General features: G+C 37.6%; 1 protein-coding gene across 3 annotated transcripts; it reads left to right on the top strand.

The window, feature by feature from the left end:
- The first annotated feature begins 9 nt into the window (after nt 1-9).
- On the top strand, nt 10-19,499 carry ZBTB49 (zinc finger and BTB domain containing 49). Of its 3 annotated transcripts, none has more exons than XM_064449129.1 (8): nt 15-112; nt 1,581-1,754; nt 3,887-4,992; nt 11,088-11,134; nt 14,967-15,040; nt 15,808-15,890; nt 15,981-16,142; nt 18,138-19,499. In XM_064449129.1, the coding sequence occupies exons 2-8, from the start codon at nt 1,603-1,605 to the stop codon at nt 18,812-18,814; spliced, it is 2,301 nt and encodes a 766-aa protein (XP_064305199.1). In that variant the 5' UTR covers nt 15-112; nt 1,581-1,602; the 3' UTR covers nt 18,815-19,499. The 3 variants fall into 3 exon arrangements, with proteins under 3 accessions (XP_064305201.1, XP_064305199.1, XP_064305200.1); XM_064449130.1 differs by having other exon boundaries at nt 17-112; nt 1,642-1,754; XM_064449131.1 differs by lacking the exon at nt 1,581-1,754 and having other exon boundaries at nt 10-112.
- Nucleotides 19,500-21,433: the final 1,934 nt, after the last annotated feature.

The raw sequence follows: 21,433 nt of genomic DNA, 5'->3' as shown, positions 1-21,433 counted from the left end.
GCGGAAGCGGAAGCAGGAGCGATAGCGGAAGCGGCGGGCTGAGGCCGATGGTGGGGCCGGGGCTGCCGCCGGGCGGCCGCGCGGGAATGGAGCTGGGAGGTGGCCGAAGCCGGTAAGCGCTGGGCCCAGCAGGGCCGGCCCCCTCCCCGCGGCCGCTCTCCCCGCCTCCGCCGGGCCGCGCCGCGTTCCCCCGCTGAGGGCTGTGTGGCGGCCGCGCCCTCCCGCCCTCAGCCCCGTCCCCCGGCGGCGGCGGCTGCTCCCGCCCTGCTACCGGCCGCTCACGCTCCGTGTCTGCGCTTCCCCACGGTGCCTCTTGTCGCTTGCTCCGGGGGCAGGGCTCGCCCGCCCTCCCCGCCGTGCCCGGTCCTGTCTTGTGAGGCAAATCCTTTCTCCGTCCCCGTCCCCAGGCGGCACCTTGGGCCTGAGCTTTAGTGAGGCAGGGCTGAGGGGAACTCGAAATGGCAGTTTAAGCATAAAAGCCGCTGTGTTGCTGGGGTTCCTCGTGCTCGGGAGCAGCGCAGCGCGTCCGCCGTCTCCGCTGGGGGACAGGCGCCGGGCTGCCGACACGCAGCTCGCAGGTTGCTGAAGTACTTGCAGGGTGCTGTCGCGGGAGACGTACACAAAAAAAATAGCAGTGATCTGGCAAACGTGTGCTTTCTTTATTTTAAATCCTCGCAAAAGATTGGGGAAAAAAGTACAATATAATAGCCTATCTTAATGCAGCAGGAGGCAGTGAATCAGAGAGTGACAATAAATTAAAATGTGGAGCCTTTAGTGCTCACGAGAATTGAGAAGGGAGGCAACCGCTTTCTTCTCATGTTTAAACCGAGGTGGTTTTTCTGCTTCATTTATTAGGTAGAAGTTCCAATTGTTTTAATAGTTGGAATTTTTCTTTCATATTTACATGTGCGCAGGGGAAGTGTCTCTCTCTTCCAAAGAAGGGACGTATAGAATTGAATGTAAACATGTTGTGTGTGTGGACATGTTATTTGTCTTCTGGTCAACCTATTCAAAGAAGTGATTTTTAAAAGAGACTTTACATTGTATTAAATAAAAAATTACCTTAATAACTTGTTTAATGGATCAGATCTGCATGGGAAATGTGCATGCAACATGTGTATTGAGCAACAAATACAGCACAAATAATGCTACTACAGTGTTCTCCCTTTTCGGTTTAAAGGGTGAAGAAACGGAAGTTTTCTACAAATGCTGTTGGTTTTGTAGATGTGATATGTTTTTGCCTTAGAATCTAATTCTTGTCGAAGTTGTCTAAACTGGGGTTTTTTGTGGTTATGGAGTTCAGTTTATTGGCACGTCATTAGCACATTTTTGCAGAAGCTCTTATAAGCAAAACTTCACTGAAATCGATATTTTCCATGTATGTTGCAGTATTTCTGCTGGTGAGCAATACTGTGACTCATCTTTAATTAGAAAAATGTCATTAGAGCTCACATTGCAGGTGTAAACTGAAGTCTCTTTCCTTTGGGAGCTAAAAGAAATCGTAAAACTGTTCTTCGTATTCTAAATTAATTTTGTAACTTAATGTATAAAATTCATCTTAGCATTTTATTTCATTGTAGGTAATTTAAGTGACTTTCTAGCATGGACACTGTTGCTAGCCATAGTTGTCATCTTCTCCAGCAGCTACATGAACAGCGCATTCAGGGTCTTCTCTGTGACTGCATGCTGGTGGTAAAAGGTGTCTGCTTCAAAGCACACAAAAATGTGTTAGCTGCTTTCAGTCAATATTTCAGGTATGTGATAGAAAATTCTTCTATTAAAGAAGTGACCTAAATGCTGTTGGTTGAGGTTTTTTCCAGGAAGGGTATATTTTTTCTGGTAGTTGCAGGCTAAGCAACTGTTGGCGTGCAAGGGAGAAGCTAAATTGTTTGTCCAGAGATAAATCTGTATCAAGTATTTAATTAAAAACAGTGACCATCCTAATTTATTTTCTAGATATACATAGCTAACCACTACACTGTTTGAGTTTGGCATTTTCTCGATCCTTACTTGCTTACCGTGCCTTATGTGATGGATCCCAGCATGGACCCACAATCAGTATTTCAGTATGAAAAGATAACTCTTTACAAGGGGCATAGTAGAGTACATGAACAGAGCCAGATAAGGGATATGATTGATGAAACAATTCACATTATCCGTTCCTGGATAAAGAGAATTGTTTCATCAATTGTATATTCAAATTAAAATTTGACTATATAGGTTATTATTCAGTCTCTATTTAGAACAGATTCTCAGAGATGGTACCTGTGTTTTAAAGTATACAGGTGGCCCATGAAGCCACACCGCTGGTTTCTTTCCCCCCTGTATAGCCCTCATTGATCCTCCAAATATTGGGGGATGCCAATTCTCCCAGCTTAGTGTTTTACATTAGTTATGAGTAAGCTGTTAGATATGGCAGTTTTTAGACCTTGTTTCTTGAAACATCTCTAAAGTTTGGCTACCAATTCTTACAGAAGAAAATTATTTTTTATGTTATGACCAGGGGAAAAAGATGAGAGGTTGTTTTTCCTTTTTCTCTTATAGTGTTGTAATCCTGATGATGAAGTGAAATTATGCTCAAAGACTGAATTTTTAAAGCAGTTAAAAAGAACTAAGAGCTCAAGTCTTATTAAAATTCAATAGGATATAAGTGACTAATTAATTTAGACTCTCAACCCAGATCTGTTCATTACAGTTCAGGTTTTAATTTAAATAGTATGGACTGGGTTTATGAAAGAATTTGGATGTGAACACTGGCTTCAGAGTAGTGTGCATGTGTGAAGGTAGGATGGCTTAAGTATGGGGATATATCTGAAACTCTGCATTTCTAAAGTTTAAAGCTAGACTTTCATTTGCTTAAGGTTCAGAGCTCACTGATATTATGCCCACCTTTAAGCAAAACCTAATTTGAGAGTTAACCCACAGAGAGGAATCATCAAGTTCAGGGCATTTCCTAGTGTAGAAAAATAACTACAGAGGAGCAACCTGACCCCATTTATGTATCATTGTGTACTGTGAGAGTATCAGGTAATAGACTGGGAGTTTCAGTGGAAGGGTGTGAAGTTCCTGACTGAGGCAGAGTATGAACCCACTTAGTCTGGGACTGGTTATGCATGTGAAGAACTAAAGCTCTGATGCTAGGAATACTTTTCATCAAATAGTAAGAAGTCTTGTGAATTCTGACACTTTGAGGATTCAACGACAGTTGAGTGGGTCTTGGTTGGCTGTTTTAGGCTCACTTAGCTGTAGTCTTCATTATTCTTTTACTTGGTTCTTATCCGTACCAGTAAAAAAAGATAATTCTTACATATGAGAAAATAGACTGAAAAGAATGCCATCCTTTTTGCTGTTACCATCCTCTCGTCTACTTGTGGAGAAAGGTTTAATAACAAGAACTTTAATAAGTTAGTTGGACAAGCTCAGTTGCCAGAAGAGAATACTTTAGCTGACTTTGAGGTCTATCTTCTCCTTAGTACTTGAGGACTTCTTATGTCCTGTTTTATTTGCCATGATGGAAGGAGAAGCATCATTCTGAGTCAACTGACTTTTGCAAATAGTCCATAAATACACCATGGCACCTAATTCGTAAAGAACATTGGATAGGAAACCACAAGGATAGGATGTGCTTTCAAAACATTAAAAACCAGAAAATTAAAGTTACATGAAGGATCATTTGCTTTGATTTATACCTTTAAGTGTATTAATGTAGGACTAATATATAAGACAAGTAATTGAGCAGTTTTGAGATGTTCATCTGCAAAAACACAGCAATCTAGATAAGACCATATAGTGTAAGTTGTTTTTGCATAGCAGGCAGCCTGTTTGAGGTGTATGTGTATTTTTTTCTAAAAGTGTTTGTGTTTGAATATTTGCCTTATTTTATCAGGACCCTTTTCCAGAATTCTTCAGGCCAGAAGAATGATGTCTTTCACTTGGACATTAAAAATGTAGGTGGGATAGGCCAGATCTTGGACTTCATGTACACCTCTCACCTGGATCTTAGTCAGGACAACGTACAAGCTATGTTGGATATTGCACAGTGTCTCCAAGTGCAAAATGTGCTGAACATTTGCCATACCTTTTTAAAATCTTCTACAGCTGTAGAGCAAACAGACAGCATGCCTTGTAATAGCATATTTTCGCTGCAGAATAGTTTGACTGCAGATGCTAGCTGTGCCAATGACAGTTATGGAACAAACCTGTTGCATGAATGCTCATCTGACACACAGGCTAATAAAGTCTTGGCTGACCACCGTTCTCATGCATCGCAGTCTGTTAATCTTCAAGCACCCTCAGGTGATGTACAGAAACAACCACAAGACTCCTTAGATGGCAACTGCACAGAACTTCCATTTAAACAACCAAATTACTATTACAAACTACGCAACTTTTACAGCAAACAGTTCTATAAGCAAAGTGCTTGCTCTAATAGTGAGAGAGTAGCGGAACAATCCTTTTCTTACAACACGTCTACAGAAATGAACACAGTAGAGAGTAATTCTTGCACTGTCAATCACTCTGAGTGTGTTCTGGAAACCTCTGATCATTTACCATCAAACTTTCTGGTTCAGTCCTTGAATGAAGCTGCTGCAGACCAAGATGCAGAAAACATGCTTATGCAGCCCACCAAACAGATGCGGCTGAAAAAGGCAATACACCTCAAAAAGTTAAATTTTCTAAGATCTCAGAAATCTGCAGAGCAGCTGCCTGAGCCTAAAAAAGATGACAGTAGAATAACGGGAGTAATTGAAGCTGTAAATGAAAGTACCATGGACATGACAAATGTTAGAGTTACTGAAGAAAAAGAAGCTGAAGATTTAGTGAATTCTGAGAATTTTGAACAAACTGTTGAAATCGAAAGATCTCAAGGTCCTTTGGAACAAGAAGGGCAATCACAGACTCTTCAGTCACAGAGGCAATATACTTGTGAATTATGTGGGAAGGCTTTCAAACATCCAAGCAATTTGGAGCTCCATAAAAGGTCTCATACAGGTACAGTTATCAGTAACTTGGTCTGCAGACCAAATATTTCAGTTAAAGAGGATGTCTTGTGGTATCTCGTGATTCAGAGATGCTGGTTAAGGGTCTACTTTCAAAAGGTTGTGGGTTGTTTTGTTTGTTTTTTTTAAATGAATAATCATACAGGAATAAAGACTGTACGAGTGAGTTTAACTGAGAGTTTTTGTTGTATTAAAGATGTCTCCTTCATATTTGTTTTTTTAGGGTTATTTTTCAGAATGTTGTGTGATATTTCAGTGAAAATTTTATTTTTGTTTTGCATTTAGAAGAGGCATTTCTAGTCTGTTTGTCAGATGGCCCAGAGGTCTGAGCCAGATAACAATGAAAAGTGTAAATGGATAGAAGACAATACTACACGTGTTCTAGACAACTTCAGTTCTCTCTGATCATATATTGTAAGATACAAGTGGTTAGGTCTCAGTGGTACTTTCTTTTTAACCTTTAGAAATATGCTCTATAATTAACTTACACTTCATTCCTAGTGTGAACAACTTTCGTTACGTTTACCTAGAGAGTAATGCTCTTGCAGACAAGTAGGCTGCAGAGTGAATGAGAATTTTGAATTACTTGTTTTTAAAAACTCACAGGTAATATTATTTTTGAACATAGCATAGGTTTATTTCTGAAGATCTTTTTATTCTAGTGAAAAACAAGACCCAGTCTAACTTTGAATTAACTAATTAGTCTGTTCAATTTAACCAGCATGTCCTGTTGTATTGCTACAACTTCAGATATGTTTTTTAAAAGGTTTTTAAGAATAACCTTAGCTAGAGAAGTAAGACCATTGATTTCAATTCCTTGAGATCACATTATTCCTGAATAAGCCATGGAATATTTTCTGCCACTTTTTCCTTTTTAAATATACAAATGCATCTCTCTCAATCTTGTCAAATAAACATCACTTTGCAAATGAGCATACATGTATCAGTACTTTGATAGTAAATATGAATCCCTCTTAGCATACATTAGTTTGTTAATTGATCCTTAGTACTAAGAATTTCTTTTTCCACATTATTAGCAGAAAAATCTTTCCAGAACCTGAAAATATGAACATTTTGCATTAGCTTCCTGAAGTTTTCACTTGGTATCTTTGAGTACTTCTGTATGTTCACGTTACAAATGCTGTAATTTTTTTTTAGTCTGGTCTACTGCGAAAGAGTTGCATCTCTTACCTAGATCTTTTATTTGCATTGCATTTTTTGAATCTATTATCCAATTTGAGCTGACATCGTCAGGTATATTTTAATATCTTAGAAGATATAATAAATACATATAAAATATGAATATCTGAATAAAGCAGAGCTTCTAAAGAAGTTCCAACTGAGGGAGAGATTCTGAAATCAGTAACATGTGAGTTTGTGCTAGACAATCTGTGTGAAAGAGAGTCCCCAACTATGAGAGAGCTGTTAGAATTTGCCCTTCCTTAGACATCTTAATCATTGGAAGGAATCTGTTTTTTGTGAGTTCTGCTGCCCATAAAACTACTTGATTTTTAAGAGCATGTTGCCTGAGTGATAGACACAATTATTGTACGTTTCTGAGTCTGCTAAACCATTTAAAACATGAGGTTCAAAGTTTAGTTTACCTTTTCTAATGTATCGTAACATAAAGGTCAGGGGAGTGGACTGGGTACTAACCTTTATAGAAGAAAGAGGCTATAGCCCCCGATACAAGTGTTTTACAAATATTTTTTTCTTTAGACACAGCATGGCCAGCAAATGCTTACAAGTGTAGGAAATTGGAACAGAGGAAAAGGGTTGCAGTGGCTTTGCAAGGTTATTTATGTATGTTGCAATTAATTTCTTTGTTCTTATTGAGGTCTGTGTATTTACACATACTTCCACTCCACTTAAGCTCTGGTAGGTGGTGTTTCACTTTCCACAGCACTGCTTGATATAAACTACATTGTGTAAGAAACGTGATCCTAGACTTGGTTTTGTTGTTGTTGCTGTCCTTCTCTACTAGTCTGAATTTACACTGGATTCAGGAATTCCATGCTGCTTTTCATACACTGTATTTTTCCAATAGTTTTCAAAAAATTCTACTTGAATGCTACTTAACATGGCATTAACTTTCTTCTACAGATGTGCTAAACTGCTGAAGTTTAAGAGCATAAATTTAACAAATAATAACCACGTCAAAGGAGGATGGAAAAATTGAGGCAAGAATATGACTACATAAGCCTGTTTGCCTGTTATTTTGGGGTCATGTTAATTTGGTGTTAAATATCCAACTAGTGCAAAAAGAGTACATGGGAAATTGCAGTGGATAGTGAATAGGATGTCAATATAGGAAGCATCTGTAGGCTGAAGGTACAGGGCACATCTGTATCAATAATATTAGGTATACTGGTAGTTAAGTAATGTAAGTGTATGCTAAAAGCCCTTTCCATTCATCTGCTGCTTCAGAAAGCATAGCAAATTGATAGCTAATAATTTTATTTAAAAACTTTCATTTTCTAGAACGGAGCAAAAGGGTTAGCAAGCATTTAAGTATTACAGTGCTTACTGAAAGTCCTCCAAATCTGGTTTTGCTGAAGAGACGAAGGAAGCAACTTACTAAAATGGACCTTTCACAATGGCAAGCCAGTTTTTAACCCACAAATGACAACTCTTTCAATGTAAGTGCTCTGGTGGCCTGGTTGGTAAGAAAAAGCACAAGTGAAATTCTCTGTACCTGAACACCAGGAACTGCTAAAGAATTCACAGGTTAACATGGTTGCATTGATGAGTTGTCCACATGAAGGACAGGCATACTGTGTTCAACCCAAGTCAGTGTATTGGGTTTCTAGCTGTTTTAAGTGTATTGCTAGCGGATATTTAAAGGAATCTCTAAACAGAGCTTATTTCATTGACTTTAAGACTAACTTTGATTTGACTGGATGTTATAACTTGTTTTTTACTAGATTGACCTGTCTGAAAAAAGGGAAACAAATATATCTCTTATACAGTCCTTGGCTATGCCGAACATCCAGTGGGTTTTTTTTGGTTTGTGGTTTTTTTTTAATATTAAAAAAAAACCAAACCCCAGCCCTGTGGAAAGAACTCTTGGCAGGATGGAAAACAATAGCAGGAGAGTTACACTGTCATATAATGCACTGTTGATCCTCAGCCTTTTCATTCTGATTTTGCTTGAGCAAGTTGCCAGCATTCCGTGCCTTAGTTGGTCCTGCTCCTCACCTTTGTGATCTCTTCAGGAATACCACTTCTGCCTTCATGCCTTTCTTCTCTGGAGCTGACACACCACTGCTTTGATCCCTCTGTGTGCTTTGTCTTCATCTCTTCTTGTAGAGTGTTGAACAAGAAGGATGTAGCAGAAGATAGAAAACACAAGGGACGCCAAGGGTTCAAAAGTAAAGTCCCCAGGATGTTTATTTAAGCATTGTCTTAATTGTAGTTCAGTTACTACTTTTCCCCAAATTTTCTCTATTGCTGTTGATCCAGCTGTGGATTTTGAGATGATTAGTGTTCTTGGATAAGTTTTTGCGTTGGAATTTAATGACAGTCATAGAATCATAGAATAATTTAGATTAGAATGGACCTCTGGAAGTCATCTAGTCCAATCCTCTCTGCTCAGAGGTCAAATTAGATTGAGTTGTTTTGCTCATGACCTTGTGTAGTCAAATTTTTGATATCTCCAAGGACAGAGATTCCACAATCTCTCTGGGCAACCAGTTCCAGTGTTTGACCACCCTCATGGAGTAAAAGTTTCTTTTCTTATGTCTAATCAGAATTTCTCATGATCTAACTTGTGCCTGTCACCTCTTGTCTTATCACTGTGTACCTTCAAGAACAACCTGGTTGCGTCTGTCTTCCCATTGCATGGAGACAGCAGTAAGTTTTCCTGTTTGCCTTCTCTTCCTAGGGGTCCAGATACAGTCATTACCAGTGATGGGTAGAAAAGAATCATCTTCAGTTTGCTAGCTCCACCCTTACTAATACACTCTAGGAATCAATCAGCCTCATTTTACCTGAGGGATGCTACAACACTGCGTAGTTTACTATTTATGCTAGAATTCATTATTGGAATAAGCTACTTGATATGCCCGGTGGTTTGGAGTTTTATGCAGGTGCAGAATGGTTGTCCAAAAACTAATTTGATATTTCTTTTCAAACAAAGCTTTTTTGTTTTATCTTTATCATGGGGGGGAAAAAACCTCCAACCCTTTGTGCATTGGTACAGTTATAATGAGGCTGCATGCAGCCTACAACAATAGTTTTAAGAAACTTGAGCCTCCAATTCCCTCCCCCCTGCTCTAGTTATTTCAGGGTGGATTTCTGTTCAGGTAACAGTCTTTGTGTCAACAATAACTTTTTTTTTTGTGTTAGGTAATTACTGCAGAAATGCTACTAGTGTTTTTTGTCCTCCATTGCAATTTGCCTTGATGCTTTTACAGGTGTCAGAAGCCTTCCCAGTTGCCACAGATCTGGCTTCCGGTTGGTTTGATTTATATTTGTGTTGTCAATACCAGAAAACTTTTTGTGTTTTGCAAATTGAGAGCCATAATGAAATCAAGCCTCAGCGCTCTTTACAGTTGAGTTATTGGTTTCTTAATTTTTATCTTTAATTGAATAAAAGCTTTCTTGAAACTGCCGTAAGGTTTCCATTCTTCATTAAGCAGAAAAAGTAGATTTAGGTTCAAGTTGTCAGAATAGCTGCAAGATTGCTATCTGTGAAGCCACATAACTGTGTATGTTTACTTTGTGCTTCAAAGTGTAAGAGGATTGCATTTAGTCCTTGATCCTGAAATATGTTGAAAGAACATCACTGGTATTTGGCAGCAGGGAGGGAAGAATGGAACCTCAACGCCTGGATATAGTAGATGTTGCTCATAACAGTTCCAAGGATGGAGGAAGAATACTGATGTAGAGCATACTTGCTGGAACAGAAGGCTACAAATAGCCAAGAGGTGTTCTGTAAAATCAGGAAAATTTTAATTTAAAAAGTAAATGTAAATCTTTAGACAGATTTTCAATCAGCACCAAGATGAAACACAGTGCAAGATCTCTTTTTTCTTCCTGAAAATATCTGCATGCAAAATCACAAGGATTTATACTAATTCTTATGCGTCCTTGTACCTGTGAGCCAATTATATATGTCCTTTTAAAGTACAGTTAGATTCATGAAAATATCATTAGAAGTCTGACTATCATTGAATTCAATAGTATTTGAGCATTATTATTGTTTTAAAAATTCTAGAAGGTGCAGAGATTTTTTTCAACAGTGTAATAACTAGGAAACCAAGAACTATGCAGGGGAAAAAAATTACCTTTGTGAAATACCGTAGAGGAGAAAAAGTGATTAGAAAAAGATACTTGTCTGAAATTGACAGCCAGAAAATTGAAGTATTATGCAGTGACATTCTAGATTTGAGAGTCAAGTTATTTTGAAAAGCTAAAGTGAGCTGCACTAGTTTTTTTTACTAAAGCTGCTCATATGTTTTTGGAGATTGAAGAATACCACTTTTGTATGTATAAATTCAGAATTTTGGAGCAAAATACTTGGGTTAATTATCAGATACTCTTATATAGGATGAGAATTTGAAGGCAAATATATATTTGCTGGAAGTGAATGGCTGCATGCTGATCAGAGATGTATGTTACGTGTTGAACAGAGAAAACAGAATCCTTCCATATTGGCTCCTCTGCATTCCTTATGCTTTTTAAGAGCGGGCCTTTGTGTGTACAAGTGGAAAAACTGGTGCACTTCCCATAGCTTTTGTTGTTGCTGTAGGGCCATGTCATCTTATTCTGTTCTTCATAGAGGTACCCCTTTCATTTGGGAAAAAAAAAAATATTTAAAAAAAAATTACAACACTCCCATTCATATCAAAGCTCTTCTCCCTACTTGTTTTGAAAGAGAAAATCTGTTTCTGAGAAGTCTGCCTTACAAGCTTAACGGTAAATGCTGTACTTCCTTCTTGAATTTCCCCTTAAACATATAGGTAAGTGTCCTTTTGGGGATATTTTTACTCTTACATTACGCGTTTTAAAAGGAAGTGTACCGATTTGAAACGTTTGTATTTTATTGCAACTATTAGAGGTTCTATGTTCTGTTTCTTCTTTTAGGTGAGAAACCTTTTGAATGTAACATTTGTGGGAAACACTTCTCACAGGTGGGAATATTTTATATTATGGTACTTACATTTGAAAATGAAATGCATCTCTTGATTCTAAAAATAAACTTGGCTTTAAGTCTATAGATATTTTTGTTCAAAGACAGACTTACTCTAGGGATAAAATATTAAAATGTCTTATTTGAAAATAACATGTTAAATGTTTTACATTTCTTTGATACATTTTGTACCTTTTATTCTGTCTGCTCTCAGTAGATGTGTTATGTATTTTACCTTCAAATGAACGTTTAGCTATATGGAGCCACAACCATATTTGAAATGCAGAGAACATTAATTTTCAGGCTATTGTTTTGATTTATGCTTAGGGGTGGGTATGTTGTGAATAGCATTTTTACACCATCTGAAAAAAATACAGGTTAGACTTTTATATAATGTTGTATTCACAATACAATTTCATCTTCCTTAGTGGCATAAAATATTAGGCAGATTTTTTTGAGTCAGTTTGTTTCTATGAAGAACAACAGCACAGTCTGTCTGAAAGTGACAAAACTCAGCTATGATTTAAAAACAAACTTGTGAAATTTGCTACTTGCATACAGGTCCTAAGCTTCAGCTGTCTTAATTTGCCCTCCAATGCTTGCTTACTCTTCTGGGTACAACAATTCATTTGTATTTCTACAAATTTGGTGCCTAGTTGTCTCACATTTCCAAAATGACTGTTTCTGTTGGTTGGAATATGTGCACCTAAGTACAGGAGACAATGGACGCGCATAATTTTACACTAAGATTAAATAATTATTATTGTTGAATAACTTTGGTCTTTCTTATGTTTGAAGGATTAGAATTATGTGTGGTCTTTGTCTACCCACCCACCAGTACTTGCACTTCTCTTGCTCCAGTTTTGTAGTCCACCAGTGGGACTTTTGACCCATGAACCTGATGCAGTTGCATCCTCCACTCTGTTGCTAAATATGGCTATAACACTGCATCCAGTGAGCAGTAATGTTTCATCATGCTTATCAAGCCATTTGAGCAAAACTGGGTCTGCTTATTATGCAAAGAAAGTGCATTTTCATTCATTTTGATGGCTGAACTTCTAGTTATTTAAAGAAAACAGTGGATATTTCCAAATTCCGTTGAAAGTATTTTTGGCAAATGGAGTGATATTCTGTACCATTACTGTGGGGGAAGAGGGAATAAAAAAGCTTCACCCAGTCAGAGTGTATGACAGGCATAACAGACTCCTCATTTAACATGCGTTGCTCCTCTTCAATTAAAAACAAACAAACAAAAACCCCAACAAAACTGGAAATTTCTGCCTCTTGATTAAACACCCTTAAACACTTTCCCTCCCCATTACCCCACTTTGCTGAAGGTGTAGGTAGATAAATATTGATGGACAATACCTACATGTCCAGAATATGAGCTGTAACATTCAGCTTGTGTGCGGCAGTTCTTTTCTCTGGTCATAAAAAGGAACTTGCATAATTCTGAGGTATCTGCTTTCAAGTCATGCAAGTAAGACTCCACCTACCCGAAAGTGAAATGCAAGGATAATTGCTGTCTACTTTTTGCTTAAAAAAAGACCATCTTTATCTCATTCTTAATCTTCTCAGTCTGCAGGCACAGAAATAGTAACGCTTTCCTCACTTAAGCCTTCTCGTTCTGTGCTTCTGCGACAGTGCAGTGTTGTGCCTGGTAGCGTGTCTGCTCCTGCTGAATGTAACTGATGTTCCGTTTGTTGGAATGTGAGGCATAAAATGAAAAAAGTGGAGAAAATTGACATAGGAACTCATATTCTGGAACAAATAACCATCAATGTCTTTGATTTTTTGAGAAAAAAGTTCCTTTTCTATGTCCAGGCCTGCATCTTCCCTTTCTACTAGTACACAGCCTGTTGCTATGTGGTCATTCTCAGCTTGATGATCAAGGATATCACGCTTTACCTCCTGACTGTCTCCTTCTGCAGAGCTTCTTTCAGGGAACCATATATGTTCCTTCATTTTAAAAGCATGCCAGTTACAAATGGACTACTAAGTCTAGCGTATCTCTCTAGTCTCCAGATCTGCGAGGAGTGGTATGCACCCAGTGTCAGTAAAAGGATTCTTCTGAGCATTTTTTTTTCTTTCACTGAAACACTGGCAAAAGTCCTCTTACTCTTTTTCATTGGGATGGCCTGTTATACCTTAACCAAGGTTGTGTACCACACTAATAGCTTAGGAAGGATACAAGTTACTGATGTTTTCGCCTTCTTTTTGTTCTCAGCACAGTTAATAAGCTTTTGCCCTCGTTAAGAGGAAGTGACATAGGCTTGTAGTAAAGAAATTGATCTACTTGCTCATGCTTTGCACTCTCTGTAAAATCTTTTTATTCTGGCTAAAAATGCCTGTATGGGACATATTTCAGAATAATTGTTGCACTTCAAAATCACCCTCTGTCCTTATCCAGAATGACTTTTCAGATGCCTGTGATGTCTTGTGGCGTGGATAGAGATAGAGGTTCTGTCTTTTGTATGTTCCTCTCAAACGCACCTCTGCATAAAATCCCTTTTCTTTGCAAACACAAATTGTTCCATTGAGAATTTAGTCAGTTTAGCCTTCTCCTTCCTCAGAAATAGGTGCCTAATGCCTCTATTTGAATGCATTTCAGTATTATAAAGTTTGGCCTGAGAGAACAGTGGTTCAGTCATACTGTTGGCTGAAAAGCTTTACAGGGCTGAAAAGCTTTACAGGGCTAAAGAAAGCTTGCTCAATGTTCAAATGGTGATGTATTTAATATTGCCCTCTGTGTCTGTTTGTGTGTGTCTGCATTACTTTGGTTCTGGTATGTTATAAGCTCTTATTACAGTAACTGATTATCACAGGTAATTTATTATCTAAAGGAGTCAGAATAAATTAATGATGGGTCATATTTTTGTTGTCTTACTGTGACTAAGGAGGACACGATAATCTTTGTATCCCCAATTTTCTTTTCTGATGGAAAGGACTTAATGCTCTTTCAGTGTACTTAGGTAAAACCAGGCAGTTATCCGTCAAAGAGAATGGAAGAGTTAAAAACTGACCATGGAATTTATGGAACATCTGCAGCTCTTCTATCCAGACTAGCTGTATCCTGTGCTTTGAGAACTGGTCTCTCAGTGGATTAGCCATCCAGAAGCACCAGTGGCTTTAAAAAAAAATTTTTTTAAAGTTGGAATGAGTAAGATGGTTTTGCCTAGTCATTACCTGGTTTGCCTGCTAGACTAGCAGGATTTTTACAGGATTAGGAGAGGAAAGATATGTAATAAAAATTAGTTACCAGTAATCCCATTTGTTCGTTTGTATACTTCCTGTTCTGTTTTCTTTTGATATGAGTAAATATTTATAGGTTTGGAGCACTTGGCTCTGAGTAATTTAGGTATTGAAAAATGTTTACCCTATTCTTTTCTTTTTAACCTCCTGGTAGGTGAATTTCAGACATCCTGATGTAACAATATTTTATTTGTAGGATAGGAAAAATGAGACTAACATGAACCATGTTACTAGTAAGTTTTTCTTCACTGTAATCTAGATAGTGTAATTTTCATTTATAATTGGATCTGTTCTCAACTATAGGTATTTCTTTTTCCTTAGCATTTGATTCCAGGCTGCTTTTTTTTTCTTTTTTTCTGTTCTTGTTCATGTATAATTGCATACGTAAGCAATTTGATCTTGAAGTACATGGTAGTCTGTCTTCATTAGATAAGAATGCTTGAGTTCTGACATGCTTTGTATTCTTCAATGCCTTAGAATTAGGAATAAAGAACCAGTCTCATAGCTCCCATTGTTTTCTTTTTATCTGTATACAACAACAGGCTAGCTGAATTTAAATGTTTAAATTACTGTCCCTTCAGGCAGGTAATCTCCAGACACATTTACGTCGACATTCTGGTGAAAAGCCGTACATTTGTGAAATCTGTGGGAAAAGGTGAGTAGAATTGTTCATCTTAGTAAAGTTAACATGACAAAACTTGTTTATATTTTCTTCAATCTTCGTGATAAACTATGGGCCAAGAGCTAAGGCAGCATGCTGCTCAATTTTGTGTAAAAGACATTGGGTTTAAATGTGTACTGATGGGATTAAAATATGTAAATGTCTCTAAGTGTCTTGTTGCAAGTCTCAATAATAAGATAAACGTGTCACCACATATAAAGTCTGTGGTCTTACTTAATTTTTGTATATTGGTATCTTTAGTTAAGGATACACTGTTGCGTGTATTTTGAACAACATAAGTCACAATAAATAATGTGGTTCTTCACCTTTTCCTCACATCTTTTTTCATTATTTGGTCATATAATTTTTATTATATTTTATGGAAATTATGAAGTCTGGGAATTTTGATGAATTTAAGCAAAGCGTTAAATATTTCTGCCTTCTGCTAACAGGTTACAGAAAATACGCTAATATAGGTGTAGCATTCATACTTAAACTAAGTGAAATGCAGAATAAATTAGTAACACTAATAGTGAAAAGGGGTTTTTGGTTGTTTGGGTTTTTTTTTCCTAACATAAATTTAATTGGGCATTGCCAGCTTCAAAATGTTTTTCTTAAACACATCCATTTATCTGTGGTTTATACTTTAATCTATGTTCAGAACATCAGGCATTCATTACAGTTGATTTCCACATGATACTCAATTTAGAAGAATAAGGGGCTTGTAAAGAGAGTAATTGGGTTTCCGTATTCTGTTACAGATTTGCTGCTTCTGGTGATGTTCAGCGTCATATTATTATTCATTCTGGAGAAAAGCCTCATCTGTGTGATATCTGTGGCAGAGGTATGTAAGAACAAAAGTTTCTGCCTCTGAGGTTTTTTGATAGAGATGTGAGGAGTCATTTTAATCTTAGCGTCTGTCATATTTTCCTAGGATTCAGTAACTTCAGTAATTTAAAGGAGCACAAAAAGACCCATACAGCAGATAAAGTATTCACCTGTGATGAATGTGGGAAGTCCTTCAACATGCAACGAAAATTAGTAAAGCACAGAATTAGGCATACCGGAGAGAGACCATACAGCTGTTCAGCATGTGGTAAGATTTACTGTGCATAGCTTGGTTGTGTCTTTGCTTTTTTAAATGATAAGTAAAAGTTCCTATGTCAGCAGAATAACAATTAACCAAAATGATTTTAAATTGAAATATCATGTCAGGAAAGTTTTTCTCAAAATCTTCTGTCTTGCATACTTCATAGTCTTTCATCTCATGTATTAAACTCTGTTAGCTGGGGTAAATAAGTTCAAAAGCGAATTTCAGTTGAAGACTAGAGAAGGGAAATAAGAGGAATCAACACTGGGTGTGTACATGTTTTCTAGAGAAGTACTGATACCAGCTGCTTCAAAAATTACTTATTTTCAGTATAGTCCTTTCTGATGGAAAGCGAGGTTTGGCATCACTTGGCTATCAATGGAATTTTTTTTCTTTTCTTTTTTCCCAGTTGAATTCTGTTCGGATTTTAACTGCATTCAGCCACAGAGTTGATAATAACAACCTTTTGCTACTTTGCTTCAACCTCTGGAATAAAATCAAAACTTGATCTATACTTCATAGCAGAGAACATCCATTTTCAAAATCTGCTCGCTAGGCCATACTTTCAGGTGGTCTGAAAATTGCTCTTTGATCAATGATTCATCCTTGTATAACGTTGGTGTCAGAAACTGCATTGTCTATCCTTATCTCTATGTTACTTAGCATCCTGCATGCTACTTACTTTTCTGCCCTTAAGTGCTGTTTTGGTATAATTTCATTCATGTTCAGAGGAATCAGCTTTGGAGGAGGGTAGCTCCATATGATAATGTCCAACTGCTGTATGTTTTATTTATAATGTCTTGAGGCACAAGAAAAGCTGTCAGGAGGTCTTGCATCAGGGGGAGGAAATACAGATATGCAGGACGTGAAAGTATAAACAAATAGTTGTGATACTGTCATTAAACTAGGCTTATTTTCATCTTGTCTTGTAGTGGTCTTTTGATTATTTTTAATTTTAGCCAGGTCATCCTGAACTGAGAAGACAAAAATTGTGCAAAGAGGATCTGATGAGTCGTTAAGAAATCACTCACATTATGCAAAAATGCACATGTAGTATTCCAGTAATTTGTAATCTTACTCTTCAGTGGCTTTTCTGAAGAGAAATCTGGGCAGTAGAATGAAAAGCATGATGCCAAAAATAGAGACTGCAGTTATACTGGACTTTCAAATAATAGTTCATTTTACTTGGTATCTGCCTACACAAAATAAAATAATCTTTAACATAGGTAAAATTAGATAAAACCACAAATAGGTACCATTTCTACTATCCTAAAGAATGTGAGGTGTCTGAATCATGTCCCAATTTTGGAACTTAATGCTCTCTTGTTCTGCTTGTTCTTTTCACTTTGCCTTGGTTAAGCCTCAGACACCTTTTTCTTTGCAGTGTGCTAATTGAGCTTATTTGAGCCTGTGGTTCCGAAAATAGGCAAACAGTTGAATATTTTATTGTACTCTTAATATTAGCAGCAATAAAAAAATTAAAGTTTTGACACATTCTCTGGCTAGAATATAAAAAAATGGACTGCTGCATTACGTTAGCTCAGAGTTTACAAAAAAGCTAACTTTGTCAGCACTTTAAGAATTGTTCCCTGGTAGCAAACAAATTATTACTTTCTGTGATTCAGTTCTGACTGGAAGAATATATTTAGAAGCTTTATCAGCACACTGTTTTTCTAGACAGACAAATAAAATTGATTATTTAAACTTCTTTTTCCTCCACAAAGATTGATACAAACTGTGAGCACTCACAGCTTTCAAATACTAGGGGATATTCCCATCTCTGGAGACAAAAACTAAAGCACTGGGAAACACAAGTTAGAAAATCAGATCAAGAAGAAGAAACAAATCATTGAATTGTAAAAATAGACAGAACTGGTTTGAACCACGAAGTACCATGATTGGGAGATACCATACTGTATCACATGATAGTTTCTCTGATTAGAACATGTTTATGCACTTGTGTTAAGAACAAAATCTTACTATATCACTTCTGTCTTGTAGGGAAATGTTTTGCAGGCTCTGGTGACCTGCGTAGACATGTGAGGACTCATACAGGAGAAAAACCCTATACCTGTGAAACTTGTAACAAATGCTTCACTCGCTCTGCTGTTCTACGGCGGCACAAGAAAATGCATTGTAAAGCCACTGATGAAGGTCCAAACACACTAGATGAATTTACTCAAGGGATTGAAACTTCTGATCTTGACAAATCTCAGAGTTCTGACTCTTTTGGCCAAGAAATGCCTGTTACATTGTTACCAGTGTCTGTTAAATTTCCCATTCGTCCAACTGCAAATTCAACTGAATTTGATAGTTCTGCGGATTCATACTGTAAGTTGCGATCAATGATTCAACACCATGACTCAGCAAACCAACAGAAACTGAATGTGGATTCTGCTAAACTCCCAAAAGCTCAGACACAACAAACTCCACCACCACCACCACCATATGCTTATGCAGATGTAGATGTATCTTCTGCAGAAGAACCCTTGCAGTCTGATAATATTCCCATGATTCGTTCCTCTATGGTTAGCTTGGACAGTCATTGTAATGATCCACTGGGCAGTCGAACATCATCTGCTGCATACAAGAACAACGAAGGACCATTCTTCTCCAGCATGACCCTTTGGGGTTTAGCTATGAAGACCTTGCAGAATGAAAGCGAATTGGAACAATAAGGGCTCAGGTGACTGTATCAAGACTTCTTAGAGGCATTTCATGCTAAAGTGATTGTGGCTACACTGCAGCATAGAGAGATCAGAGCTAGTTTATAAGACGGCTAGCTTGGATACTGCTAGAAATCGAGGTACCCATGCCCAGAATCTGCCCTAGGCTGCCTTTACACTGCTTCTCAGCACAGTTCAAATCTAGTTTTGAGGTCCTTTGTTGTTCTGTGACCGCACTGTGTAGCTCATGTGTTGCCAGGATTTACTAAAATTTACTATTTACTAAACTTACCATTTAATTTGGTATTTTTTACCTGATAATGGAGGAAAGGATGGCCCAACGTCTAATTTCACGGTATGGGTGCAGTTCAAGTATGGTCATCAGAGTTGTGTAAGGGTGTAGATATGAAAAGAGGAAAATACTTAACAAATCCCCAGTGACCCTGAGTTTCAGTAGTGGCTTTCTTATCAGTAGGGTTATTGGTTTACATGACTTGAGTATTGTGAGATTAAATTTAAATGTTAAATACTGGACAATATTTGTGATAGTGCAAAGTAACTGTATATCTAGAAACTTTATTTTTTTACAATAAAAGCTTTTTTTAGTATTTTATAAACTATTTTGCACAGCAGATTATTTGTACAATGAAGACCAAGATCAGGAAATGCGAATAAAGGAAAGTTGTTTTACATTGTATTATGTTGCTCGATGTGTTTCAACTTTTTATGAAAGATTTTCAATAACAATTCCATCTATTCTAGGTATCTTTACAATGCTAAAGGGATACCTACGCAAGAAAATCTGCACTATAAAATAAGGGCAATCAATATACCAGTAGCTTGTCTTGCTTTTCAGTGAATTAGTGTAAAACATTGGCCAAGTAATGGAATGAATAGACTCTTACAGGCTAGAAACTTTGCTTGGAGGCCTTTTTCTGCTTTGGTGCTTTGATTGGTTGCATTCATTTTCAGTATAGATCTGTTGCTGCATTTCAGACTGCTTGCTACAGTTGCATGAGTTTTACTGGCCTAACTATTTCCAATCCATCAAAAAGTTTTAGCAGTGTGTCGTCAACCTTTATGCTAAAACATTCCCTAGATTCTGTAGTTTCTGAAATGAAAATATCCGTCTGCTAACCTTTTTCCTGAAGTTCATTCACAGGCTGGAAAGTCTATTTGAAGTACATACTTCTTATTTCCTATAAGGAGTCTCAGTGTTCACCACCAGCAACAGCTGTGAGTACTGTTATCTCTAGTATTGCGTGGTAAGACTGCAAGACTTCAGAGTTGCACTTGCATGAAAAATAGTCCAACATTTATTTGGGACTACAAACTCACATAAAAACCCCAAACATCTGGTTATATAAAAATTCAGGTTGTGAAAAGCAGCAGTTTGTAGGCGGAGAGTAGATTTCAGTGTTTTGCAACAGCTAACAATATCTGGTATCACCACAGTTTTAATAACACTGCAGTTCCTCTGCTGAAAAAATTGTGTAAAACTAATAGCTGGAACTGTAGCAATTTATATGTAATGTCACATTTTCCTGGTAATAGAAAATACATTGTCACTTGTATCCCACTAAAGCACAAAAATTCAAATCTATTTTAATTGGCTAATTTTTGGTGGGACAAGAATTAGTTTTGCTGGAACAGGAATGTAGACCACGGAGGACTTACAGTCCACTGCTTGCATTCTGTGGAAGTTCAGTGCTCACCACTTTTTTTCCCCCAGGAATTCAAAAGTAGCTGTTGTTTCTTACTGTGTTAACACCAACCATTGCAATTCGTGGCTTCCCTTCCTTTACTTGAGGGCTATACCTCCCTGGTTTTGACTGCTTTCAGCCTGAGTTGAAATGAGAAAGAAAATATTGCTGGCCAGAGCACAGCACTCCTTAAAACAAAAAGGGCAGAACATTACACTGTGTATGCAAGTCTTGAAAGATCACATTTCTCTCAATCATGATTTAATGTTATGAAAAACATTTTTTCACTACATTAACAGAGCAGTTAAAAAAAATCCAGGTGCACTGGAGAGCAAATTGGGATTTTTTTTGGCCTTTCTTGTAGTGCATGTATACTAGGAAGCTCTAAAATATCTGTATTTTTCTAGCCAGTGAAGTCAAAATGATGCTGTTGCAGTGCCTGATTTTGAAAACAGCACGTAGGCTAGCAGAACGCAGTCCCATGTAGGATTAGGCAGGGCACACTTTGTATATTTGAACCCTTATCCCTTCTGTCATTCATTTTCTTTTACATTATTTGCTGGGGAACACTGCAGATCTTTCTGGAGATCATCCACATGCTGTTCAGCAACCCGTGTATTATGGCTCTGTCCCTGACCACGTGTGCTCACCCTCACTCTCCTTCTGCTTTGCTTCCACTAGTGCCTAAGGCTAAATGTGGGTATCTGCCAGTCGCTAGCTCTGTAGATTTCCCCTTGTCAGAAACTATTTTTAGACTTACTTATCCCAAGAGAAAACAGAAATTTGATTCTGTTCCCTTGCTTGGCAAGGACAAATCTGCAGTTTGTGAACCTCCTAACTCTTCAGTGGACTCTGGTTCCGCAACGGTTTTACTTCCTCTGTATTTTGGGGGAGTCAGTACAGGATAAGTTTAAAACAGACCGTGTTG

Source organism: Phalacrocorax carbo, chromosome 4, assembly GCF_963921805.1.
Source record: "Phalacrocorax carbo chromosome 4, bPhaCar2.1, whole genome shotgun sequence".
In the NCBI taxonomy this organism is placed as follows: Eukaryota; Metazoa; Chordata; class Aves; order Suliformes; family Phalacrocoracidae; genus Phalacrocorax; species Phalacrocorax carbo.
The sequence above is the reverse complement of the archived record's forward strand: the minus strand, read 5'-3'. Positions and strand labels throughout refer to the sequence as shown.

What these genes read in the sequence shown, in the direction of transcription:
- ZBTB49 (XM_064449129.1), top strand. Translation starts at nt 1,603, where the DNA reads ATGGACACTGTTGCTAGCCATAGTTGTCATCTTCTCCAGCAGCTACAT. An exon ending in CCATAAAAGGTCTCATACAG is followed by an intron (nt 4,993 to 11,087) that starts GTACAGTTATCA and finishes TTCTTCTTTTAG; the next exon opens with GTGAGAAACCTTTTGAATGT. An exon ending in GTGTGATATCTGTGGCAGAG is followed by an intron (nt 15,891 to 15,980) that starts GTATGTAAGAAC and finishes ATATTTTCCTAG; the next exon opens with GATTCAGTAACTTCAGTAAT.